At 46.9% G+C, this 25,934-nt stretch overlaps 1 protein-coding gene across 2 annotated transcripts in view; it reads right to left on the bottom strand.

Annotated features, from left to right (window-relative positions):
- The window catches only part of LOC140396245 (ELKS/Rab6-interacting/CAST family member 1-like), a 1,343,051-nt gene that overhangs the window by 369,133 nt on the left and 947,984 nt on the right, over nucleotides 1–25,934 (bottom strand). For both annotated transcript variants that reach the window (XM_072484589.1, XM_072484590.1), the window contains exon 15: nucleotides 2,087–2,234. In XM_072484589.1, the coding sequence (XP_072340690.1) occupies nucleotides 2,087–2,234 (148 nt within the window). The remainder of the gene's footprint in view (nucleotides 1–2,086; nucleotides 2,235–25,934) is intronic.

Raw genomic sequence — 25,934 nt, 5'->3', positions numbered from 1 at the left:
AGAAGCAGCCAACAAGTGTCCCGTTGGGGGAGTTGGATGCAAATGCCAGATGAGGTGGTGGTAGTATTCATTGTTCATATTTTCCTTTATTATCCTCCGTAATCATGGAGGTGAATTTTTTCCATATTATTCTCAGCCAAATAACTGCACTATAACTGCACAAATTACTGTGAGACACACGGGGCCAGATTCATAGTTTCTCAGGCTAAGTGCGGAGGATCTGTGGAGTTCTACATGGAGAAAATCGGGGGTGCCCCCTCACCGGTCGCAGAATCGGCGAGCAGCCACGCCACGTAAAACTCTCGGTCTGCACGAAATAAATGTCTAGAGAATGGCCGGGTCCGTGGCCACGCATGCGCACAGCGACGATCTGCAGTGGTCGCGCTGTAAAACATGGCGCCAGCCATGCGCAGACCTGACCTGCCAGATAGTGCCCCCTGGCCACCGTCTCGCCACCCATCCCCTGGCCATCCCCCCCAGCCCTCACAGAAGCCCCCCTGGCCAGCAGCACGGCTCCCACCCGACTGTGGCGGTGCTGGACACAGTCCGCAGCCACCATGCCGGATTCCCGCACGGCTGAAACTACACGTCAACCGCGTGGTTGGGAAGTCGGCCCATTGGGGGCAGAGCATCAGGGGAGGGTCTTCAGGTGATGCTCCGAAGCCGCCCCAACAGCGTGCGCCGCCTACCGCCGTTTCGGAGGAGCGGAGCATACGAAACCTGAGTCAAACCGGCGCTGCCTCGATTTCGGCGCAGAAAGTGATTCTCCGCCCAATCGGCGATTACGAAATTGCCGTCGGGGATTGGAGAATTCCGGCCACTATGTCCTGAGAAAGAATACAGTTGTATTGTGAAATCGATGAAAAATAGCCAAGTATCTGGACTACATACTTCAACAATCACATACCACTATGGCCACAGTTGCTCATTTTCCTTCTGCCCACACCCACATTCTGCAGCACATTGAAGCCTAATCTCTTATTTTTACAGATCATGCGACAACGACCTTTGCTCTACATTAGCCCTACACGCCTCGAGCCTGGACCTGGCCCTCTATTCCAGGCCAATTCTGCATCTCACTGTTATATCTTAATATCCATTCAGACAACAGTTCAGACTTAGATTTCACCAGTTGTTCCTCTGCCTCATAGATCACAGATTTAATTTGTTTTCTTCTCTTCCTCTGTTAAATATATCCAGTAGGTATAGGTTGGAATCTTCCGTCTGTTTGCTGGCGGCAGCATTCTCTGGTCCCACTGGAAGCACACGCCCACCTGTGGGATTCCCGGCGGCGTGGGGTGGCTTCAATGAGAAATCCCATTGTAAGTAGCGGGAACAGAGAATCCCGTCGCCAGCGAACAATGCACTGCCAAGAAACACTCGGCTCAGAGACTGGAGAATCCCGCTCACATTGATTTAATGAACAAACACAAATATGTAATTCTAACTTACATTGTTATAATTGATGTACATATCTCAAAAGCTTATGCACAGCTTGTTCAAAACAAAGGTGGCTGTAATTTTACACAAGTAAGTTGTAGAAGCTGAAAGTAAACAGGGCTGTAAGCTAGATAGTGGAGGACAATTTCTTTGAAAAATTATATATGGAGCAAATAAAATACAAACAATTGTATTTAATATTCAATTAAACATTTTGGATCTGAGCAATTCCAGAGTTATCAAGTTTATAGAATTTATTGTATTTATTAGTCAATTTAGAAGCAATAGAATAATTTGAAGTATTTAAATCAGTCCTCTTTTCTGCATTTATCTATATTATATCATCACAAAAAGATTCTGTCCACTGTTGTCCATCATATAGCACAGATGTAATTGATCTGTGCTAACATGTGCATTGATGTATCATTGTTATGCTCACAGCCTGAGTATCACCTGTACAGTGACACACAATAAATAAAACCTGTTATTACAACATTTCAAACTGATTTTTATGTTTTCAGTGGGTTAACATGGATAAATTAAATGACGCAGGCTTTATCTTTAACACCAATAAATGTAGGAAGATTAGTATGCAATTCCTTAGTAAAACTGCAAATAAAAGTGCATAGACCAGATGGACACTGACCTGCTGTTTGAGTTGTTGCACCAATCTATCTTTTTCCCTCTTTAGTAATGCTACCTCTTCCTGTGCCTTCTTCTTCTTAGATGAGGAAAGTTCCAGTAGAGCAATGTTTGCATCCTTCTCACTGATGGCTGCTAGCAGTGCTTCTTGCCTGAAGGATAATCAGAAAGAATATAAATAATCAAGTATACACAGAACAACACTCGCTCTTATAATAAATTGTAGAGGCCATTAATTAAAAGCATTTTATTTCTCCACCAAGAGCATAATTCTTGATGTTTAAACAAATAAAATTTCTGTGACATGTGTCAAGTGTAACAAAGTTCATTTTTAATGTTGATCATGCTATTCAATAGATATTCTCTTTATTTATAAATCCTTGACAAACATTGATACAATTGTGCGAATTTTATGAAAACTCTTCCTGGTATCACCAAATTATTGCATTTTTTCGCATTATACTGTTACAATAAAACATTTCCATAATAGTTTTGCTGGTCTGCCTCCCCAAGCATCAAGGAAATTAAACCTTGATAAATACTGCAACATAATATAAACAAAAAGACAAAGTCAACTCATATTCACCTGTCCCCCTAACATCACCATCTTAGTTAGGGTCAGATGGATTGTTTATTTTACATTTTGTGATTTCTAATTCGCACAGCAAGTTACTACTAGTGAAATTTTGAAGAATCAATAACTTAGTACAATAAAGCTTAATGTGCCGTGGTACTGGGTGACACAGAAAAGGTCTGCAGTGGTTCAAAAATAGGTTTCATAACCACCTTCTCAGGCAACTAGAAATGGACAATAAATGCTGACCTTATCAGTAGTGGTCACATCCCATGAATTAAGAAAAAAAAATAAGGCTATTTAGATGAGTTTAAATGCCACATGTTGCTAAATCAGGAAGCACATCTGAGCAGCATGGACATTCTCACAATGAAATACTTTGTGATCTTAGGGCTAGCAGATCTAAGTAATAGGCATTTCCGGGAGTCCAACTTGTAAACTTTATATTCAAAAATAATTTTAAACATACATTTTGACAGGTGGCGATTTTAACAATCAGCAAGTAACAAGCAGGAGTGACAGCCACTATGAAGTTCAAAGCAACAATGAACAATAAAATAAGGAAGCTGAATAAGATAAAGCCACTTCAATATTTTGAAAATCCTTTTGGCTACCACCTTGAATTCAATCAGAAAATCAGGTTTTTTGGAAATGAGGTTTGCCACATATCAATGCCGTACTATTACAAAATAGGCAAGAAGTGATTAAACATTGATACACCATAATATGTTCTGTGTTTAAAAATTTCTATGACAATAATTTGCATCAGAGGCCAGAGGCTCTGAAAAACCAAGCATTTGAGTGGCTTGTCAGAACCATTGCTAGCAGCTAAAGCACACAGAAACTCCAATTTCCAACATTTGTGACTAAAATTCCCAAGATGTCACAGTGTGTATGTGCACTGTGGAAAATATATCCAGCCTGCAACAGTATAATTTTTTGCATGTAGTCTGTGCACAACCAAAAGCTGCTTATTTCTCAGGCTACAACAGTAATTCTGAGATTTAAAAAAAAAATGATTGTGGAACCACTTTTGGTGGATGTTTTGACAGGCATATGATGGCTTGTTTTTAAAGGCAAAGGGAATTGCGAATATAGAGAAAGAAACAGATAACATGAGAAATAGATTGAGAGTCAAAGAAATCAAGGGATACAGAGAGAGGGAGAATGAGGAAGAGAAAAGGGAAGAGTGTGAGAGAGATGTGGTTCAGAAAGACCAATAGAAAAGACCAAGGTAAGTATATAAGAGTGAGAGAAATCTTGATGAAATGAGAGAGACTGAGACACAAAGACTAAAACAAAGAACAAAAAGGCAAAAGAAAAAAGAAGATACTGGAAAACCTCACTAGGTCAGCAAATATCTGGGGCGAGAGAGAAGCAGAGCCAACATTTCAGATTGATGACCCTTCATCAGAACCAAAAGAGAAACGTGGCATTGCCAGGAGGATGCAATTCCTGTGCAAACACACTTACAAGGGCACTTTCCATTGTGCATAATGTCAACAAACAGTAATTGTAACTGTTAGAACAGATTGTCAACTCTCACTAAGTTTGATAACTCATATAGCTTTTTAAAAAAATGTTTTATTGGTTTTCATATTTTTCTGGTACAAAGTCCAGCAATTACTGAAAGGTAAATGCTTTCATATTTACAGAGCTATCTCGGAGACACACAAAAAGCAGAGAGAAAATATATATATTCAAACAACGAACCTCATGACTACTTACATGTCTCCCCATTTTCAACGTGTAGAGATTTAAATAACTTCACAGCTTGACAATTATACAGATCTCATCTGCCACTCATGGACCTTTATGTCTCCTCCATAAATTTGTAACTCCCACAATGCATCTTAAGGCCCTTGTTACAGTGAAAATGTGGTCTGTTTGAACTCAGCACTGAGTTCAAGTGGTCCTGCTGAGTTTGGCTTTCCTCAAGTGTGGGTCATTCCCTGCCCCCTTTCTCCTACCTGGTAAAATGTTATATGTCCGAAATGGGGCTAGGACCTCTGAATCTATGATCTGTCCGCCATTTCTAAAGGCCTGTGGAGTCTTCCTGCAAAGATCTGGCCCATATTTAGTGGCCCGCTGCTCTGTCTGCCTCTGAGGAATGAAGGTTGGTCTGAATTATGCAGTTTTATATGTGCCCCCGCATATATCTGTACCCCCTAGGAATTTTACTTTTGAGAAATCAGATGCAGGAGTATAATCTTTCCAAACATTTTGAGTGATTCAGTTGGTTTGTTAACAAATCACGGTGGTTAATTGTTTACATAAAGTATTTTCCACAGAAAAACTAAGATAGGATTTTCCCATTACCAATATTTATAACGCCAATTTCCATTGCAGATGTTTGATAAAGAAATAACTTACACTTGTGTTAGATCTTTCAAGTTCGAAGAATATTGCAAATTGCCTCACACTCAATGAAGAAACATAAGTGTTCCTGGAAGTAATGTTTATGGATAAGTAGTGCATTACATGTGAAACATTTAAAACATTTATGGATATTCGTAAGCCAATGAGTTGCATCTTCCCGAGTATCCTCATTTATATGTTTTCCCCAGTGATCTTTGCCTCTTGTTTGAAGTTTCAAATTCGAATAGGACCATGCTGGAATAATGAACCAGGGGTTTTATATATTTGTCTCCAATTAGATTTCCTTTGAGAAGATCTTTAAAAAATGAAGCAGGACTTTAGTTGTGGGGTTGGGTTTCCAATATTGGGCACATTTCCAGGACTGAACCCGCATTGCGTCGCCACCTAATGCCCAATGCTGGAAAACTAGTGGCGAGGGAGAGTTCGCTTGGTGGGTTCCAGAGGCCCGAGGGCCAATGGAGTAGTCCTCTAAAGACTTTTTGAGAAGGATGGAGTTAAAACTGGCTACAGATGCCAGACCATTTTTCCCTCCACAGGCAATCTTCAGCCTCAGCTGTGGCTATCTTGTGATCAGAGGGAGAGTCAAACATGGTTGATGCAATGTTGGGCCCCTGTTTTGCTGCTGGGCCATGTTGCCAACTGGACAATTCCAGTCAATATTGGCAGACAGGCCTTCATAGGTCTTGAACGACGCTGAATTGGTTATCGACAGACTGTGGGAAGGTAGTCATTTTCCCCTCCCCACTACTGACATGTTCCAAAATGGCCCATATGCAGGAACCGGTTCACCTGCTAACAGTGGGAAATTGGAGGTCCATTGGCCTCTAGTTGTGCCTTCGCAGTCTTTTAAAAATTCAGCCTCACATCTCTATCCCAAAGATTCAAGACTGGAAATTCTTGCTAAATGTGGGATGGATAGAGTTCCACCTGCTCTATTAAAGGCCTTATGTCAATAGGGAGGTAGTTCATGACCATCCCTGCTGGAAGTCCCACTGCACCAACTGCTTTAAAATAAGCAATCTGGATACCAGCATCTAGGCCAGTTGAGAAGAGGAAATGTCGACTAAAAGGGTGTCCAAGCCTGGGTCATGCCCAGGAATATCCCCAAAAAGTATAGACTGGCTTTTTTTATAAAGGAGAAAGGTATAGTGAGGAAATTCCAGATCTTCAGACTTAAGAACCTGAGGATATAGCCTGACCAGGGGGTGTGATGAGAATCGGGAATGTGTAAGAAGCCAGAATTGAAGGAGTGTAAAGATCTCGGAGGATTGTAAGTGTAGCCAGTTAAAATGGCTAACTCCCGATTTAAAATAGCGAATGGCAAAGGCTGATGGGAAAGTCAGGCAACAGGACACAAACAATCAGCTGCGGGTTGAGTGTGCATTTACCTCTGGAAAGGCCAGACAAGATCGATACCGGCAACCATCAGCATAACAAAACACAGCCATCTGCATATTAATGAGAAATCCCCGGGAACAATGAGCAACATTTAGATACATAAAGCCAACCCAGACTCGTCGGCGCCAGCAGAAGCCTACACAAAGGGAGGTGAACGACCACCTCAAGACCACCCATCGATCAAGGAATTGCTCCAGCATTGGAGAAAATCGAACCAAGTGATTGGGCCAAAGTCCAATCACTTGGAACCAGGTACAGGGTCCGCCCAGAAAGGCAGGAAGCCCCTGGGGACGAAAAGAATCAAGCCCAAGTTCAAATCGGTCCTCAGCTTCTCTTCTTGACCTGGTCACTCAGCAACACGAACCAACCCTTGACAGTGACCGGTCCAGCCATCGCTGAAATAGAGTAAGTCTTACTGCAATGCTCGCTACGAGATAGGCGCTCCTAGCTACCAATCTGTACCAACTTCGAATCCCGCAGGCTCAGAACCCGAACGAAAGGCCATTCGTTTCCCTGACCTGGTGGGCCAGTTCCGAGTTAAGTATTGGCCTGTTAGTCGTAGAAGTAGCTTAGATGTAGAATTTATGCATGAGTAGTGATTACTGTGTATAATAAATGTGCTTTGATTTAAATCTTACTAAGCGGTGTATTGGATTATTGATCATTACTCGGACTTGAACCATGTGGCGGTATCAGAAAGATACCTGGCGAATCAAGAGCAAAGGTGATAAAACAGAGCAATTAAACAAAGGCAAAAGTTAGCAACATAAGGATGCAGGAAGTTGAGATACAATGGGGTGGAACCCTGAAGGGATATGAAAACAAGGGTAAGAATTTAAAATTGAGGCATTGTAGAATTAGAAGCAAATGTAGGTCAGCAACATGGTGAAGGGTGAACCAAACTCAGTACTAATTAGAATTCAAGCAGCAGAGTTTTGGATAAGATCAAGCTTATGGCGGCTGCAAGGTGGGAAGGAAATCAGGATAGCACTGGAATAGTTCAGTCAAGAGATAACAAAAGCGTGAATGATGGTTTCATCAGCAGGTGAGATAGGGTAGGAGACGAGAAAGATGATGGTTCCATGGTGTAAGTAGGAAGTCTCTGTGATGGAAAAATTATGGGTCGGGGTAAAACCCCACTGTCGGAATAATTTAGTCCAGCCTCAGACTGTAGCCAGGGAGGGGGATGTTTGTGAATTTGTGGTCTAGACTGAAGACAATGGCTTCAGTCTTCCCAATATTGGAGGAAATCTATGTTCAACCAGCACAGGATGGCAGACAAATATTGAGACAAATCTGTGACCGTGGTGAGCTTGAAAGAGTGGTAATGAGGTAGTACTGTGTGTTGTCACCTGAACATTATATTTTCAGATGAAATGGTCAAAGAAAGTCAAAGGTAGATCCTTGGGAGACTCTAGAGGTAATGGTTCCAGCATCAGAAGAGAAGACATTGCAGGCAGAAATGGAACAAGCCGAGTGCAATCCCACCCAGCTGGACAATGGGGGAGAAGTGTTAGAGGAGGATGGTTTGTTCAACCATGTCAAAGGTTGAAGACGAGGTGAAAAAAATAAAGAGGGATAGTTTACCATGGTCACAGTCACACAAGGATATCATTTGTGACTTTGATAAAAGTTGTTTGAGTGGTGGCGGAGGAGCAGAAATGTGATTGGAGAAATTCAGTAGCAGGACAGGTGGGTACAAATGACGAGGCTGAAATGTTCGCAACAATTTTCAGCCAGAAGTGTCAAGTGGATGATCCATCTTGTCATCCTCCTGAGCTCTCCACCATCACTGTAATGACAGTCTTCAGTCAATTTGATTCACTTCACATAATAGCAAGAATCAGCTGAGTGCACTTGATATAGCAAAAGCTATGGACCTGACAACATTGCAGCTGCAGTACTGAAGACTTGTGCCCCAGAACCAGCTGTGCCTCTTACCAAGCTGTTCCAGTGCAACTGTAAAACTGGCATCTACCCAACAAAGTGGAAAATTTTATTTACAGTCCTCAGATAATGAAGCCAACAAGCAGCAAGACTTGGGACAACATTTAGATTTGGGCTGATAAGTAGCAAGTAGCACCTAGGTTTCAAACAATGACTGTCTTTGACAAAGGAGAGTCTAATATCTCTCTTGGCATTCACCCAGCATTAACATTGTTCAATCCCTCACCATCAACATCCTGGAGTCACCATTGGTCAAAATCCAAATTGGAACAGCCACATACATACTGTGGTTACAAGAGCAAGTTAGAGGCTGTGAATTCTGTGGGAAATAAATCACCTCCTGACTCTCCAAAGACTGCCCACTATCTACAAAAGGCAAATCAAATTTGTGATGGAATACTCCCCACATGTCTAATGAGAGTTTGTCTAATAACACAAAAATCTCAATAAAGCAGCCACTTGATTGACACCCCATCACTCTCCATCAACTACCTAAACAATCACTTCTTCCACCAAAAGCAAAATTTACAAGTAGCCTTTCAGTAACTTATCAGGGAAAGAGACTTATCAGGGAAAGCACTGACCAGTGAGTGGAATAAGATATCATGCATGCGCTGGTAGATGCAATGTGAGCTGAGTGCCCATAAATAACTCTCCCTGGTGTCTGGCTGATCAGCACCTGGGGCTGTGAATATAACATGCAGATCTGAGCTACGGAAAACTTCAAGGGAAGTACTTCAAACTCCACATAACTTGGGAGTTGACCAATGATCAGAGGCCCGGAAGGCTCTTCTTTGGGAGTGCATACGGCTGTCATATTAAAAGAGGAAAGTGCGCCTGGAGAAACAGGGACAGCAGCCCAAGGTAAGTGTGTGTTCAACATTACTTCTCATATGACTGCAGCTTTGATTTGCTTTAATTTCAAAGCTTCAATTTCTTTTTCACTTAGGTTCTAATAATATTTATGAAAAGTTGGGACAATTCTTAAATCGTTTTGTTTCCCAATTTTCCTCATTCCCTTACTTGAATGTACTAATTCTTGCTGATAGCCAGTGCCATTGGTGATGTGAGGGCAGGATTTGCATCTGGGAGCTTCAGGTCTACACTGTCATAATAGTACACTGAAGGGTGCCTTCACTCACGAGAATGTTTTATGTATCAATAATCTATCAAAATATATTGTACTTGCGTGTACATTTTCTCAATCATTTACATTAAAAACTCCATAGCTACATTCATAAATTGAACAGGGTTCTGCAAATTAAGTGGGAAATGAGAAAAGCTGGAGTTGTTCTTGACAAAGCTGTGACAAAGAGTCATCCAGACTCAAAACGTTAGCTCCCTTCTCTCTCGACAGGTGCTGTCAGACCTGCTGCGATTGTCCAGTATTTTCTGTTTTTGTTGCACATTCCAGCATCCGCAGTAATTTGCTTTTATCTGGAGTTGTTATTGTTAGAATAGCGAAAGTTAAGGGTTGATATAGCAGAGACATTCAAAATCATGAAGGGTATTGATTCAGTAAATAAGGAGGAACTGATTCTGGTGGCAGAGGGTTGGTAACCAGGGGGCACAGATTTAACGTAATTGGCACAAGCAGAGGGTTGCAGATTTGTAGACACAGCAAAAACTCGATAACTCTGCTGGTGGACAAGGCATTGAAATATTAAAGTATAAATGCTGCTACTTGCCTGTTATAACCTGCCTGCTTACCACTGGCTGAGGACTAATGGCAATCCCACAATCCTTTGGGAGTATCAGCTTCCCCAATGAGGGGGGCGGAGAAACCATTAGCAGATTCCCTGCATAAATAAAGCTGGACAATTTGGAACCAGCTAGAGAGGAGTGAGCAGCAAGGGAGTTGCTGCTGTATATATATATATATATATATATATATATATATATGTTATTGTAAATAAATGTTATTTCTTTCTATCCTTCAACTCGTGCTGGATTCTTCGTGGCCCTCACAAAACTGGCGACGAGGGTTCAAGTGGATAGCTGTCTACTCTGCTGAAGCCACCGCCCTGGATTTTTATTGGATACATGTTGGAAGTTGTTTTTCTGTTACACCATGCCTCTATACGGACGTTTGGATGTTTTTGATGCTGCGCTGGAAAGTTGGAACCAGTACGCACAACGGATGCATTACTATTTCTGGGCAAATAACATCACCGAAAATGAGTGCCAGGTGGTCATTTTGCTCACTGCCCGCGGACCGCATCCGTGGTCGCCCAGAGGACATTTGACCGCATCAAGCAGGGTATACAGACCCTTACATTTACCGAAACACAGGCCAGGCCACCTACACGGGGGAACTATTGGACACTGCAGGAATTACAATGACCCCTGTTGTTTATGCATGCCAGGAGGGGCATTTCCTACTTACCGTGGTGCGCGGCCACGGGCCCAGCTTGTTGGGTCGGGACTGGTTGCGCTATTTGCGGCTGCAGTGGCAGCACATCCTCCAAACAGGTTCTGGAGGGTTGACTGATGTGCTAGGACGGTACCCAGATGTATTCCAGCCCAGTTTGGGGAAAATAAAAGGGGCCGTAACCCATATCCAAGTCGAACCAGGGGCCACGCGGCGCTATTTCCGGGCGCGCCCGGTGCCTTACACCTTGCTCGAGAAGGTAGAAGGGGAGCTCACTCATTTGGAGACCTTGGGTATTATCAGGCCCTTCCATTTCGCTGACTGGGCAGCACCAATTGTACCTGTAACGAAGCCAAATGCCACAGTTCGCTTGTGCGCCGACTATAAACTTAGTGAATATGGCTTCCCGGCTCGACCGATATGCAATGCCTCGCATAGAGGATCTCTACGCGAAGCTTGCAGGCAGACTCTCGTTCACGAAATTAGATATGAGTCACGCCTACCTACAATTGGAGCTCCCGGCCTTATGTAACTATTAATACGCACCGGGGCCTGTATGAAAACACACGGTTGCCCTTTGGGGTGTCCTCTGCCTGCGCTATTTTTCAACGTGTCATGGAGGGCGCTTTGAGAGGTTTACCGCATGTCGCTGTCTACTTCGACAATGTTTTGATTACAGGGACGTCGGAGCAGGAACATTTGGAAAATTTAGAGGCTGTCCTTAGATGCTTTTCAGAGGCTGGAGTCCGTTTACGTCGCACAAAGTGCGTCTTTCAGGCGAAGGAAGTAGTCTACCTGGGTTATCGGGTGGACCGCGAAGGTTTGCATCCCGTCGCAGAAAAGGTGCGCGCAATTCAACAGGCCCCCGACCTGACTGATACTTCGCATCTTCGTTCTTTTCTCGGCCTCGTAAACTATTACGGAAGTTCCTCCCTAATCTGGCAACTACGCTGGCCCCATTGCACCTTCTTCTAAAGAAGAATCACACCAGGAAGATGGCCCCAATTGTCAGGAACTTAACGAAACTGCCCATTGGTATGTAAATGGAACAGAGATTCAGAATAGAGCCCTCCAGGCCCCGAAAAGGAAAGCACCCGCACCACCGACTGCACAGGCAGCAACCCAACCACGCAGCGCAGAGTACCGACAGAAGACCAACCCAATTTTGTGTACACCCACCCCACTAACCATCACCCAGTTAAGGGATGCTCATGATAAAATAGCAACCTTTCACCCCACATCGGACCCACACCATTTCTTTGAGCGAGTTAGACAACAGACAGTCATGTACGGTCTGGCCAAGCAGGAAGAAGTGATACTCATAATAATGAGCCTTGACCCATCCGTTAGTTCAGCCCTTCCCGACCCACAAAATGTAGGAGGAGATAGCCTCCAGGATATGAAAACAGCCATCCTAGATGCTTTTGGCTATAATAGAGGAGATCCCGTAGAAGGACTCAACCGATGTAGGCAGAAGGAAGGAGAGAATCCAACAGCATTTGCTGGACGCCTCTGGATACACTTCACAGTAGTATTTGGAGATTTAGCCCGCGCCCATTTAACTGCAGACAATACGGCCAAGTGGACCAGTATTTTAGTCTCCAATGCCACAGATGCAGGACAAAAAGCATGTGCAAATTATGACCCCTCAGACCCGGCACACAATGAAGTGTGGTTCTGAAGAGACTCTCTAGAGCTTGGGACAATCCATACATAAAAAGGCAGAGCAGGAGAAGGTAGAAGCAAACATGAATCCAGTAAGGACACATCAACACTCCGCATGGGTAAATGAAGGTAGAAATAACGCGCAGCACCCTGAAACGCAGGGATGCTACAATTGTGGACAGAATGGACATTACGCCCAAGAATGTAATGCCCCCCCCAAACCTGCAACGGAATCAGAATGCAAATGCCCCACATAGGAACAATGCCAGGCCTATCCACAGCGTTAGCGCATGTTCAGATCATTTGGCCAAAAATGGCACCGATTGACGGTGTTCGGACTCCCCAACTTGGGTCTGCGACACACTTTGGGTCAAGTCCGGAAGACCAGTAGTCACAGGCACAGTCCAGGGGCACCCCGTAGAGTTCCTTTGGGACACAGGAGGGTCCCGAGCCACGTTAAACGCCTCAACGATGCACCAGCGAGATATATGGCCCACTACAGACACTATCACTCTTAGTGGATTTACAGGACACCTCCAGATGGGACACATTACGGCCCCTGTGGATATCCAGATCGGTAACATTAGAACCAAGCACTCAGTCGTTTTGGTAAATTTACCCCAGACAGCAGAACACATCTTGGGGGTAGATTTCATGAGCTCACACAACCTTTCTTTTGACCCCATGAATGTGTGTCTGTGTGGAAAATGGCTAGAGCAGCACGAACCCCCGCCACACTTACAGTAGGAGACTACGAACACTGGATTAGCTCAGTGGGAGATTACTGGTTTTATCCACAAACCATTACCATGAAGAAAACATTTAGGGAAGTCTTGAAGAAACACAAAGCAGGGGCGATTCTCCAATATTGGGCCCAAGAGTTTGCGCCGTCGTGATCGCTGTCGCGTTTCACGATGGCGCGAACCGGGCCCGGTTACGTCTGATTCTGGCCCCCACAGGGGGGCCAGACCCCATTGGAGGCCCCCCCTGGTGAAGGAGCCCTCCTCCCTCCCCCACAGGCCGCCCCCTGACCGTTCCCGCAGAGTTCCCGCCGGCAGCGACCAGGGGTGAACGGCGCCAGCGGGACTCTGTCGTATCGGCACGGCCGCTCGGCCCATCCGGACCAGAGAATCGACGGCCCCGCCGATTCCAGCGGCCGGGGCCGCGTCAAACGCGTCAGCGCAAACGGCGCAGATTCTCCGCACTTTGGAGAATCGCGCGCCGGCTTTGGGGCGTCGTGGCGCGGTTGCGGCAATTCTCCGGCCCAGCGCAGGGCTCGGAGAATTGCCCCCAGCATCTTTAGCCCAGCACAAGCACGATTGCGGTAAAATTCCAGGAATGGTCACCATTTTAGGTCCCGATCCTAAGCCCCAGAAACAATACGGTTTTCCACAGCAAGCCGAGGGAGAAATAGCTAAGGTAATTCAAAGTTTATTGGATCAAGGTGTGAGTCGGCCCGTAGCCTTGACAAACAATGCCCCGATTTGGCCCGTAAGAAAACCAGATGGTTCATGGAAACAGACCATCGATTATAGAGAATTAGACAAAGTAACTTAGTTAACAGCCCCCACCGTTGCCACGAGTCCCGAGACCATGCTAAAGCAGGGTATACAGTCAAAAGATTTCATGGTTCTGGACATTGGCAATGGCTTTTGGTCCATTCCATTGGATAAAAATTGCCAGTACAAATTTGCGTTCACCTTCCAGGGATAGCAATACAGGTGGACTTGGTTTCCACAACCCCCTCTCCATTTTTCACAGACAATTGGCGAATGGATTATCAAAATTTTCCCAACCCGAATGCCTCATTCATTATGTGGATGACTTGCTCCTACAGACTGACACCAAGGAAGAGCACATTTTGCTTCTTTCCGAACATTTAGATCTCCTAAAAGAAATTGGATGTAAAATCGACCCCCAAAAAGCCCAAATTCTCCATGAAAATAACAGTTATAACGCATGGTAAAAGTGAGATAGAGCAAAAATGTATTGATTCAATTGTTAAAGTGCCTTTGCCCCATAATGTTACAGCACTCCACTCTGGTTACTGCAGGAACCACATAGACGGTTTTGCCACAAAGGGAGCCCCACTTTCAGACCCCATGGAAATGGCTTCCACAGCACACGGATGCCGTAGATGCATTGAAACGCGCCCTAAGTACAGCTCCCGCTTTGCAGGCACCAGACCCACACTCTCCATAAGCATTAGAGGTAGCGACCATTGATCAAACCCTTTCGGCCGTACTTCTCCAGGAAAGGCACGATCGTTTAGGACCCATAGCCTATGCCTCACGAGTTTTAGATCCGGTAGAGCAATGATTTTCAGCTTGCGAAAGGCACTTGCTCGCAGTTTTTTGGGCTGTTCAGTACTTTGCGTACATAACAGGACTCAATCCCGTAACCATTTTGACCAAGCACACCCCAACACAGCTACTGTTAGACGCTAGGCTAAAAGACGGTACAGTAAGCCAAATTAGAGCAGCGCGCTGGACCCTACTCCTACAAGGACGCGACATCACAGTGAAGAGGACAAAGACGCACACGTTTCTGGACAATAATTTACAATATGCAGGAACCCCACGAGTGTGAAATCAATGCAGCCAAGCACAACACAGGACCCTTTATTCCCAAATCGCTACCGACAAAAACAGTAATCAGACCACAGAGAACCCAGCCCACAGATAATTCGTTAAAAATTTATGTAGATGGCTCCTCCACCATTGTTAATGGAAAAATGATTACAGGATGTGGCATATATGTAGAAGACGTGCAGGGACGTGCATTAGAGGAGATATCATTAAAGTTACCAGGACATTTAGGTTCGCAGGCAGCCGGGTTAGCAGCCATTGCATACATTGTGCAGCACCCAGATTCGTTCCCGACCGCAGCAGACATATATTCGGACAGTTTATATGTTTGCAACAGCTTGACGGAATTCCTGCCCCTGTGGGAATCTAGAGGATTTATATCCGCCGACGGTAAACCCTATCCTCAGCGCCATTACTAAAGCACATTCTCACAGACCAATATTCAAGATTTGGCACAGGCACAAAAGGAAGACGACACGCTTAAGGAAATTTTAAAAGGAGACTTCCCAGCTCCCGATGATAGGTTCAAAGACACTTTAATGGTACACGACGGAATCATATTAAAGAATGGTATTTATGTGGTCCACACCCAGGACAGGAACCAGATTATTTGTCAATTCCATGACGGACACGGACACCAAGGGATAGAATCCACCCTTGCCCACCTCAGACCTCTCTGTTGGTGGCCCGATTTAAAAACTGATGTAACCCACTACATTGAAAATTGTTTAGTTTGCACCCAGAACAACCCAGACAGCTAAGCAAAGAAAGGTCAGCTAAGGCACACCCATGTGCCTTAATGGCCCATGGACGAACTTACAATTAGATTACACTGGTCCCCCCCCCCCCCTGCAAAAATGGATTCAAATATGTGTTGGTTGACTTCCGGGTGCGGCGATGACCAGCTAGGTCGCACGTTTCGGCAGCTCCCGGTGGAACGGACTTTTGGGCTCTTGATAGGAGCCCCAACGGCAAATCTAACGGCAAAAAACACTGTGCTGGAATCCAGAAGGGAATGCCCCCTGGACACGGATGGAAAAAAGAGAGGAAAGTGGCCGGATTGCGGTGGATCCTCTAGAGCAGCGGCCAGGAAGGCAGGCACAAAGCAAGATGGCTTCGGAAGGATGCAGTTTAATATGGGGCCCTGACCAACAAGAGTTCCTGCGGCGTTGCGTGGAAGAACTCAAAAAGGAGGTGAAGAAGGAGCTGTTGGCTCCGATATTACAAGCGATTGAGCGGCTAAAGGAGGAGCAAAAGACCCAGGAACAGGAGCTTCAGGTCGTGAAGGCAAAGGCTGCTGAGAATGAGGACAACATACAGGGCCTGGTGGTGAAAACGGAGATCCACGAGGCACAACACAAAAGATGTGTGGAAAGGCTGGAGGTGCTGGAGAATAATGCGAGGAGGAAGAATTTAAGGATTCTTGGTCTTCCCGAAGGTGTAGAAGGGGCGGACGTCGGGGCATATGTGAGCACGTTGCTGCACTCGTTAATGGGATCGGAGGCCCCGACGGGTCCGCTGGAGGTGGAGGGAGCCTATCGAGTTATGGCGCGAAGACCGAGGGCTGGAGAAATTCCTCGAGCCATAATGGTGAGATTGCTCCGATATAAGGACAGAGAGATGGTCCTCAGATGGGCAAAGAAAACTCGGAGCAGTAGGTGGGAGAACGTGGTGATCCGCGTATATCAAGATTGGAGTGCGGAGGTGGCGAGAAGGAGGGCAAGCTTTAATCGGGCCAAGGCGGTGCTGCACAAACAGAAGATTAAATTTGGAATGCTGCAACCGGCAAGACTGTGGGTCACGCATCAAGGGAAACACCACTACTTCGAAACGGCAGATGAGGCGTGGACATTTATTGTCGAGGAGAAACTGGAGTGAGCGGGCCATAAAAAGAACGTTTGGGACAAAGTGGGGGGGGGGTGAATATGTGGGATGAAGGGGGGGAAAAGAGGGAAGAGGTGACTTCCCAAGTTGTTAATCCTGCGACCCTGTAACTTTTCTCTCTTCCCCATGTTGTGGGGGAGGGGGGGGGGAGGGAGGATGAGGATCTGAGGGCGCCGGCCATTGGGGGTGGGCGCTATGGTAATCACGGCGGGAATAGGGAAGCAGGAAGGAGGGGGCCTCGCATTGTGTGAGCCGAGGTCACGGGGGGAAGCCGAGGTCGGCCAGAGTTTGCTGACTTCTGGGAGCAACATGGGGGGTGCAAGTACGCTAGTTTGGGATCTAGAAGGGGGGGGGGTTAACTGGGTTGCTGCTGCTGGGGAGAAGGGGGAGCTGGTATGGGGGGGTGGTCGGGGCGGGGGGGCGCCGCTTGGGGGAGATACGGCTACGTGGGAACCGGGTGAGGAGCAGGATTGAAAAAGGAGATGGCTAGTCGTCAAGGGGGGGGGGGGGGTAAAGAGCCCCCCAACCTGGTTGATCACGTGGAATGTGAGAGGGCTGAACGGGTCGATTAAGAGGGCACGGGTACTCGCACACCTAAAGAAACTTAAGGCAGCTGTGGTTATGCTTCAGGAGACGCATCTGAAGCTGATAGACCAGGTCAGACTACGCAAAGGATGGGTGGGGCAGGTGTTTCATTCGGGGCTAGACGCAAAAAACAGGGGGGTGGCCATACTAGTGGGGAAGCGGGTAATGTTTGAGGCAAAGGCTATAGTGGCGGATAGTGGGGGCAGATACGTGATGGTGAGTGGCAAATTGCAAGGGGAGGCAGTGGTATTAGTGAACGTGTATGCCCCGAACTGGGATGATGCCAACTTTATGAGGCGTATGCTAGGACGAATCCCGGACCTAGAAGTGGGGAAGTTGGTAATGGGTGGAGATTTTAATACGGTGCTAGACCCAGGGCTGGACAGATCGAGGTCCAGGACCGGAAGGAGGCCGGCTGCAGCTAGGGTGCTTAAGGACATTATGGAGCAGATGGGAGGAGTAGACCCCTGGAGATTTAGTCGACCTAGGAGTAAGGAGTTTTCGTTTTTCTCCTATGTCCACAAAGTTTATTCACGAATAGATTTTTTTGTTTTGGGAAGGGCACTGATCCCAAAGGTGACGGGGACGGAGTACACGGCTATAGCCATTTCTGATCATGCTCCACATTGGGTGGACCTGGAGATAGGGGAAGAAAAACAACAGCGTCCACCCTGGAGAATGGACATGGGATTATTGGCGGATGAGGGGGTGTGTTTAAGGGTGAGGGGGTGTATTGAAAGGTACTTGGAACTCAATGATAATGGGGAGGTACAGGTGGGAGTGGTCTGGGAGGCGCTGAAGGCAGTGGTTAGAGGGGAGCTGATATCTATTAGGGCACATAAAGGAAAGCAGGAGGGTAGGGAAAGGGAGCGGTTGTTGAAAGAACTTCTGAGGGTGGACAGACAATATGCGGAGGCACCGGAGGAGGGGCTGTACAGGGAAAGGCAAAGGCTACATGTAGAATTTGACTTGTTGACTACGGGTAATGCAGAGGCACAATGGAGGAAGGCACAGGGTGTACAGTACGAATACGGGGAGAAGGCGAGCAGGCTGCTGGCCCACCAACTGAGGAAAAGGGGAGCAGCGAGGGAGAAAGGGGGGGTGAGAGATGAGGAGGGGGAGATGGAGCGGAGAGAGTGAATGGAGTGTTCAAGGCATTTTACGAAAGATTATATGAAGCTCAGCCCCCGGATGGGAAGGAGAGAATGATGTGCTTTCTGGATCAGCTGGAATTTCCTAAGGTGGAGGAGCAGGAGAGGGTGGGACTGGGAGCACAGATTGAGACGGAGGAAGTGGTGAAAGGGATTGGGAGCATGCAGGCGGAGAAGGCCCCGGGACCAGACGGATTCCCAGTTGAATTCTATCGGAAATATGTGGACTTGCTGGCCCCGCTACGGATGAGAACCTTTAATGAGGCGAGGGAAAGGGGGCAGCTGCCCCCGACTATGTCAGAGGCAACGATATCACTCCTCCTAAAGAAGGTAAAAGACCCGCTGCAATGCGGGTCCTACAGGTCCATTTCCCTCCTGAATGTGGACGCTAAGATTCTGGCCAAGGTAATGGCAATGAGGATAGAGGATTGTGTCCCGAGGGTGGTTCATGAGGACCAAACTGGGTTTGTGAAGGGGAGACAGCTGAATACAAATATATGGAGGCTGCTAGGGGTAATGATGATGCCCGCACCAGAGGGGGAAGCGGAGATAGTGGTGGCGATGGATGCCGAGAAAGCATTTGATAGAGTGGAGTGGGATTATTTGTGGGAGGTGCTGAGGAGATTTGGTTTTGGGGATGGGTATATCAGGTGGGTACAGTTGCTGTATAGGGCCCCGATGGCGAGCGTGGTCACGAATGGACGAGGGTCTGACTATTTTCGGCTCCATAGAGGGACGAGGCAGGGATGGCCTCTGTCCCCGTTATTGTTTGCACTGGCGATTGAACCCCTGGCCATAGCATTGAGGGGTTCCAGGAAGTGGAGGGGAGTACTCAGGGGGGGAGAAGAACACCGGGTATCTCTGTATGCGGATGATTTGTTGCTATATATGGCGGACCCGGCGGAGGGGATGCCAGAGATAATGCGGATACTTGGGGAGTTTGGGGATTTTTCAGGGTATAAACTGAACATGGGGAAAAGTGAGTTGTTTGTGGTGCATCCAGGGGAGCAGAGCAGAGAGATAGAGGATTTACCATTGAGGAAGGGAACAAGGGACTTCCGGTACTTGGGGATCCAGATAGCCAAGAATTGGGGTACATTACACAGGCTTAATTTAACGCGGTTGGTGGAACAGGTGGAGGAGGACTTTAAGAAATGGGACATGGTGTCCCTGTCATTGGCAGGTAGGGTGCAGGCGGTTAAAATGGTGGTCCTCCCGAGATTCCTTTTTGTGTTTCAGTGCCTCCCGGTGGTGATCACGAAGGCTTTTTTCAAAAGAATCGAGAAGAGTATTATGAGTTTTGTGTGGGCTGGGAGGACCCCGAGAGTGAGGAGGGGATTCTTGCAGCGTAGTAGGGACAGGGGGGGGCTGGCACTACCGAGCCTAAGTGAGTACTACTAGGCCGCCAATGTTTCAATGGTGTGTAAGTGGATGGGAGAAGGGGAGGGAGCGGCGTGGAAGAGATTGGAGAGGGCGTCCTGCAGGGGAACTAGCCTACAAGCAATGGTGACGGCACCGTTGCCGTTCTCACCAAAGAAATACACCACAAGCCCGGTGGTGGTGGCTACATTGAAAATTTGGGGGCAGTGGAGACGGCATAGGGGAAGGACGGGAGCTTCGGTGTGGTCCCCGATAAGAAACAATCATAGGTTCGTTCCGGGGAGAATGGATGGGGGATTTGGAGCATGGCAAAGAGCTGGGGTAGTACAACTGAGAGATCTGTTTGTAGATGGGACGTTTGCGAGTCTGGGAGCGCTGACGGAAAAATATGGGTTGCCCCAAGGGAATGCATTTCGGTACATGCAATTGAGGGCTTTTGTGAGGCAACAGGTGAGGGAATTCCCGCAGCTCCCGACGCAGGAGGTGCAGGATAGAGTGATCTCAGAGACATGGGTGGGGGATGGTAAGGTGTCGGACATATACAGGAAAATGAGGGAGCAGGGGGAGATCATGGCAGATGAGCTGAAAGGGAAATGGGAAGAAGAACTGGGGGAGGAGATTGAGGAGGGGCTGTGGGCTGATGCCCTACGTAGGGTAAACTCATCGTCCTCGTGTGCCAGGCTAACCCTGATACAATTCAAGGTGTTACACAGGGCGCATATGACTGGAGCACGGCTTAGTAAATTTTTTGGGGTAGAGGATAGGTGTGCGAGATGCTCGAGAGGCCCAGCGAATCACACCCACATGTTCTGGTCATGCCCGGCACTACAGGGGTTCTGGGTGGGGGTGGCAAAGGTGCTTTCGAAGGTGGTGGGGGTCCGGGTCGAACCAAGCTGGGGGTTGGCTATATTTGGGGTTGCAGAAGAGCCGGGAGTGCAGGAGGCGAGAGAGGCTGATGTTTTGGCCTTTGCGTCCCTAGTAGCCCGGCGCAGGATATTGTTAATGTGGAAGGAAGCCAAACCCCCGGGTGTGGAGACCTGGATAAACGACATGGCAGGGTTTATAAAGTTAGAACGGATTAATTTCGTGTTAAGGGGTTCGGCTCAGGGGTTCACCAGGCGGTGGCAACCGTTCGTCGATTACCTCACAGAAAGATAGAGGGAATGGAAAAGAAGTAGACAACAGCAGCAACCCAGGGGGGGGGGGGGGGGGGGGGGGAAGGAGGAATCGAACGGACTCTCAGAGATGTTATTGTATATGTATAATATGTATAGGTAGTTGTTATAGGGAATTGTATATTGGATTGTTGGATTGTATTTTTGGAGAGTATTTATTTTGGACAAGGCAGTTGCCATTCAGTTTTGTTTTTGTTTTTGTTTATATATTATTTATTTACTTGCTTAAAACTGGCCACTGTTATTTATATTGCTTTATTGTTGCGTAAAAGAAACACTACGTACTGTTATGTTTGGCCAAAAATCTTGAATAAAATATATTTTAAAAAAAAATATGTGTTGGTCGTGATCGACACCGTCACAAAATGGGTGGAAGCATTTCCTTCCAGGACAAACATGGCTAAAGAGACAGCAAAAATTCTAACCCAGCAAATATTTACTAGATGGGGACTCCCCCGTAGTAATGAGTCGGACCAAGGTTCGCACTTCACAGGAAGAGTAATGGAAAAGGTCCTAACAATTTTCGGAAATAAACAGAAGTTTCACATTGCCTATCACCCACAATCCAGCGACATTGTGGAACGCATGAACCGAACCCTAAAGGCAACACTTAGGAAGATGGTGCAACAACATAATACAACATGGGACACAGTTCTCCCATTTGCACTGATGTTTATTAGAAACACGGTGGCGAATTCAACAGGCTACACCCCCCACACCCTCATGAGCGGGTGACCCATGAAGGGTACCGAGTATTTATTTGGACTTGATTTGGCCAGCCCCACTGTCACCGCCCTTACCACCGAAAAAACAGTCCAACAAATAATGGAAAATATTAAAGCAGCACAGCTCGCTGCAGCTGTTCGACTAGGCGCTAGGAAAAAGCAGAGTAAGGCCTGCTTTGATAAAACAGTACACCCGGTTGAGTATACAGTCGGACAGCAAGTCATGGTCTCCCTGTACAATCCGAGTTCATTCCTCTCCCCTAAATTTGCAGGACCCTACTCGATTTCTGATAAAGTAAGCTCCTCAGTTTATAAGATTACGTATCCAAATGGAAAGGCAGGATGGTTCCATATAAACCAACTTAAGCTTTATGGAACTCAGTGCAGCCACTCACACCACATTTCACTGGCAATAGCAGACAACGACGACCCGCCCACTGGCAACCTAATCCAAACCTCCCCCAGCCAGGACAGCACGTCCACAGGCACGACTTTGACTCCGCCCCCAGAGACGGGTTTCCACCTCACACTTGATTCGGCAGATAGCGACAGCGAAAGCACAACGGACGTACTTGAAATCCCCGACCAATGACAAAACAGTCCCGGCCTCAGTCACTACAGCCCCTGTGACACCAACCACGATATGTTCGGCCCCTCAGCGACCATTTATTTGCCACTACCAGAACCTGACCCACCGCCCGACGATAGCGATCACCCCTTGCCGCTACTGCCCTACAGGATAAGAAACAATGGCACCGCGATAACTCTTATCGACTGATAAGAAACAACGAAATGGATCCCACATCGGCCAACGCCGCCATGGCACAGAAACTCCAGTCACGAGTTTGGCAACCGAGAGATGGTGATGCCTCAGAGTCTGACTCCCACCATGCTAACCCCTTTATAACCCTTTTCGGAATGGAACCCTGAGGTGTCCAGATGATGAGAGAAAGGAGCCGATTGAGATTTACGGTGTCCTATTCTCTGATGGAGCCTGCCCGCTTTCTTTCTTTAGTTTGTTTTTTAAGTTGCATGTTTGTCTTTTGTACGACTTTGTGTGTCGATCTCATGACAAATTTCTTGATGCAGTGAGAACTACTCTTTTGACGCCACATGGTAGTTAAAGGAACAGGTTTGTCAGAAGTCCATAGATATTCAAAGTCTTTTCGTTTTAGTAAGGTCACCCAGGCAGTGGAGTAACAGCACTGATCCCCGCCCTGCCTGAGGACCCCCTATGTATTTGGTTGGCCAAGCTCGGGTAGTGGAGCAACGGCACTGATCACCGCCCTACCCGGGGATTCCACCCATTCTTGCCCTGCCGCGGTTCATACGCACCCCATTCGGAAAGTTATTTTCCAAACTCTTTTACTGTTCTTTTAAAGTGTGGTTTAAAGAGTGCACTTTGCCACAGTTTTTATCTGCTTTCCAGCGACCCTTCGGTCGCTAACCCCCAACTGCTTTTTACATTTTCAAACACTTGGTTGAAACAAATTTGCTGCTAGGAAAAACTACCTCAACACTGGACGGAGAAATTGTCCACCCACTCAGTGCATCGAACACAGGCTGCGAGAGTGCTCGCACTGTGACACAGTTTCTTTCTCGGATGTCTTGTCTCCCAAATGGTTGGTTTAAAAAAAGAAAAATGAGGGAGTCACATATGGTGACAATTCTAAACGGGAAATTGATGTTCAGGAGAAACAGACAGACAAACAAGATATTAAACAACAAGATAATAACAGATATTATGCTTGTGCCCCCAGGAATATACAAATATACCAGGAGACAGAGGAAGACAAAGACAAAATGAAGACGGACCTGATGACCTGCATCATGATCGTCGTTGGATCACTACAGTTGCGCACGTTATCAGCCCCTATATCCTTCACCACACAGGCCCTAAACATGACCACCCAACACGGTACCCCTAGCCCGGACACTACACCACACATAGAAGCAGCCACTGATTCCCCCACATGGTGCGATAATATCATGAAGTGGTATTCCCTTTCTTACACGGTAGAAGCCCTAATAATTATAGCAATACTTTGCAGTGTTGTTCAGACACTTAGACTTCGGAAATGGTGAAGGAGAGCCTTCCGCCGCCCCCGCAGTGTACACACTCAGAGCCCCTTTTCTCAGACTTCAACAGACCCCACACTCTTTCTGAACCCTTTTCTGCCTAATAAATTCCGCGGTTTTCAAGACAAATGACTTTCTCTGTAAATGGCATAAGTGTTAAGTAGAAATATGATGCTGATATTGTTCATTTTGTATTGTAATATAAGTTATGTTGGTTATTGGCTAGCAGCATAAGTGTAGTTTAGGTAAGGACAGTTAGAGATTCCCCTTTGTGTAAAGAAGTTGAAATGTATGATTGAATTTTTTATAGATGTGTGAGGTATTAAAAACTTAGGTAAATGTTCAAATCCATAGGACTGAGTAGTATAAGGGCACCCGGCACACCAGAGAACAGAAGAAGATTCAGTAGTGCGATCCATCACGCTTCGCGTTTAGGATCAAGTGGACGGACTGTAGCCATCTGGGAGAGCCGCTTACAACAAGAAACATGGACCTTCGCAAAGCCTAAAGGGAAATATGGACAATGTAAGATTCAGGCAGGCACAGAGCCTGCATGTATATTCATGAGCAGAGGATCCAGACAGCATCGAAACCCCCCAACTGATTAGCATTTTAATGACCCATCTCCGTAAGACAAAGGACTGATACTCAGGTAACCGATACAATTCCAGACACATTGGCGCCACTCCCTTCACTCAGGAAGCATAAACAGCAAGGTCAATGACCGCTTAGGACACGCCCAGCCATCAAGGCACCCGCCCCTTTATTGGCTCAGATCGAAGGCAGTGATCGAGAATTGCCCAATTAACTGGGTTCAAACCTAAGGATCGCCCAAAAGAGCGCAAAACCCCAAAGGATAAAGAGAGACACTGCCATATGTTCGATCTCTTTTGGGCCTGGCGCTCCGGTAACGTCCATCTCCAACTGCAGCACCACGACCAGAAGCAAGTCCAAGTTCAACGCTCGCTACCAGACGGATGAGCCTAGCTGAACCGCAGTTACTTCTCCAGACCCAGCAGATCCAGATTCAAACAAAGGCCACTGTTCCTCTGACCTAAGCCGGGTGCCTGAAGTTAAGGACAGGTTGTCATAGTTGTTAGGTGTTGTTTTGCTCGTAGTGTTTATGCTGCATGTGTAAGTTAATCTTGTGTAAATAAAGTATCATTGATCTTGAACTAACTGGTTGTTTGGCTCTTTGATCGATACCCGGTTGAACCTTGTGGCGGTATCATTTGATACCTGACGACTCTGAAAGCATATCATATTCATATCCATATTAGGGTTAGGGTTAGGGTTATTGACTGCCATATTTATAGCAAGTAAATATAGCAACAATGGACACGAGACTGGCTCGTTTTTGTTTTCGTATAGAACCACTCTTCATGCGGTGACTGGGGTAGCTCCCGCAGAACTCCTAATGGGCCGGAGACTTCGTACCTGCCTTAGCATGGTTTTCCCAGACATTGGCGCAAAAGTACGCCGCACTCAAGAACGGCAGGGACATGTTTTTTCTTGGCATTGGCCGATTCGGCAGTTTGCGCCCGGTGACCCAGTGTTCGTTCGAAATTTTGCTGGTGGTGCCCAGTGGGTCCCTGGCATTATCTTTCGCCGAACGGGCCCTATCTCTTACCAGGTGCAAGCCCAGGGCCGTCTCCAGCGCAAGCACGTAGACCACGTTTGGTCCAGAACACCGTTTTTTCCAAAGATTCCCTGTCCCCGGAGCTCACGTCTACTGCCACAGAGACCAGACACAATGGAGAGTACTCCTCACAATCTTCCTCTGGTGCCGCACTCAAAGCCTGCGCAGGTCGTTGCAGAACCGCGTGGAGATAGAGATGCCGAGATGACGGAGGAAGCGGACTCCGAATCCGAGATGGAGACACAGGAGCCTCAGAGGGAGAATCCACAGGCCCACGGGCCATGGATGTACAACCGTTACGCCGTTCATCGC

The sequence above is a fragment of the Scyliorhinus torazame genome, chromosome 19 (assembly GCF_047496885.1).
Source record: "Scyliorhinus torazame isolate Kashiwa2021f chromosome 19, sScyTor2.1, whole genome shotgun sequence".
NCBI classification, from domain to species: Eukaryota; Metazoa; Chordata; class Chondrichthyes; order Carcharhiniformes; family Scyliorhinidae; genus Scyliorhinus; species Scyliorhinus torazame.
This window is presented reverse-complemented; position numbering and strand designations above follow the sequence as displayed.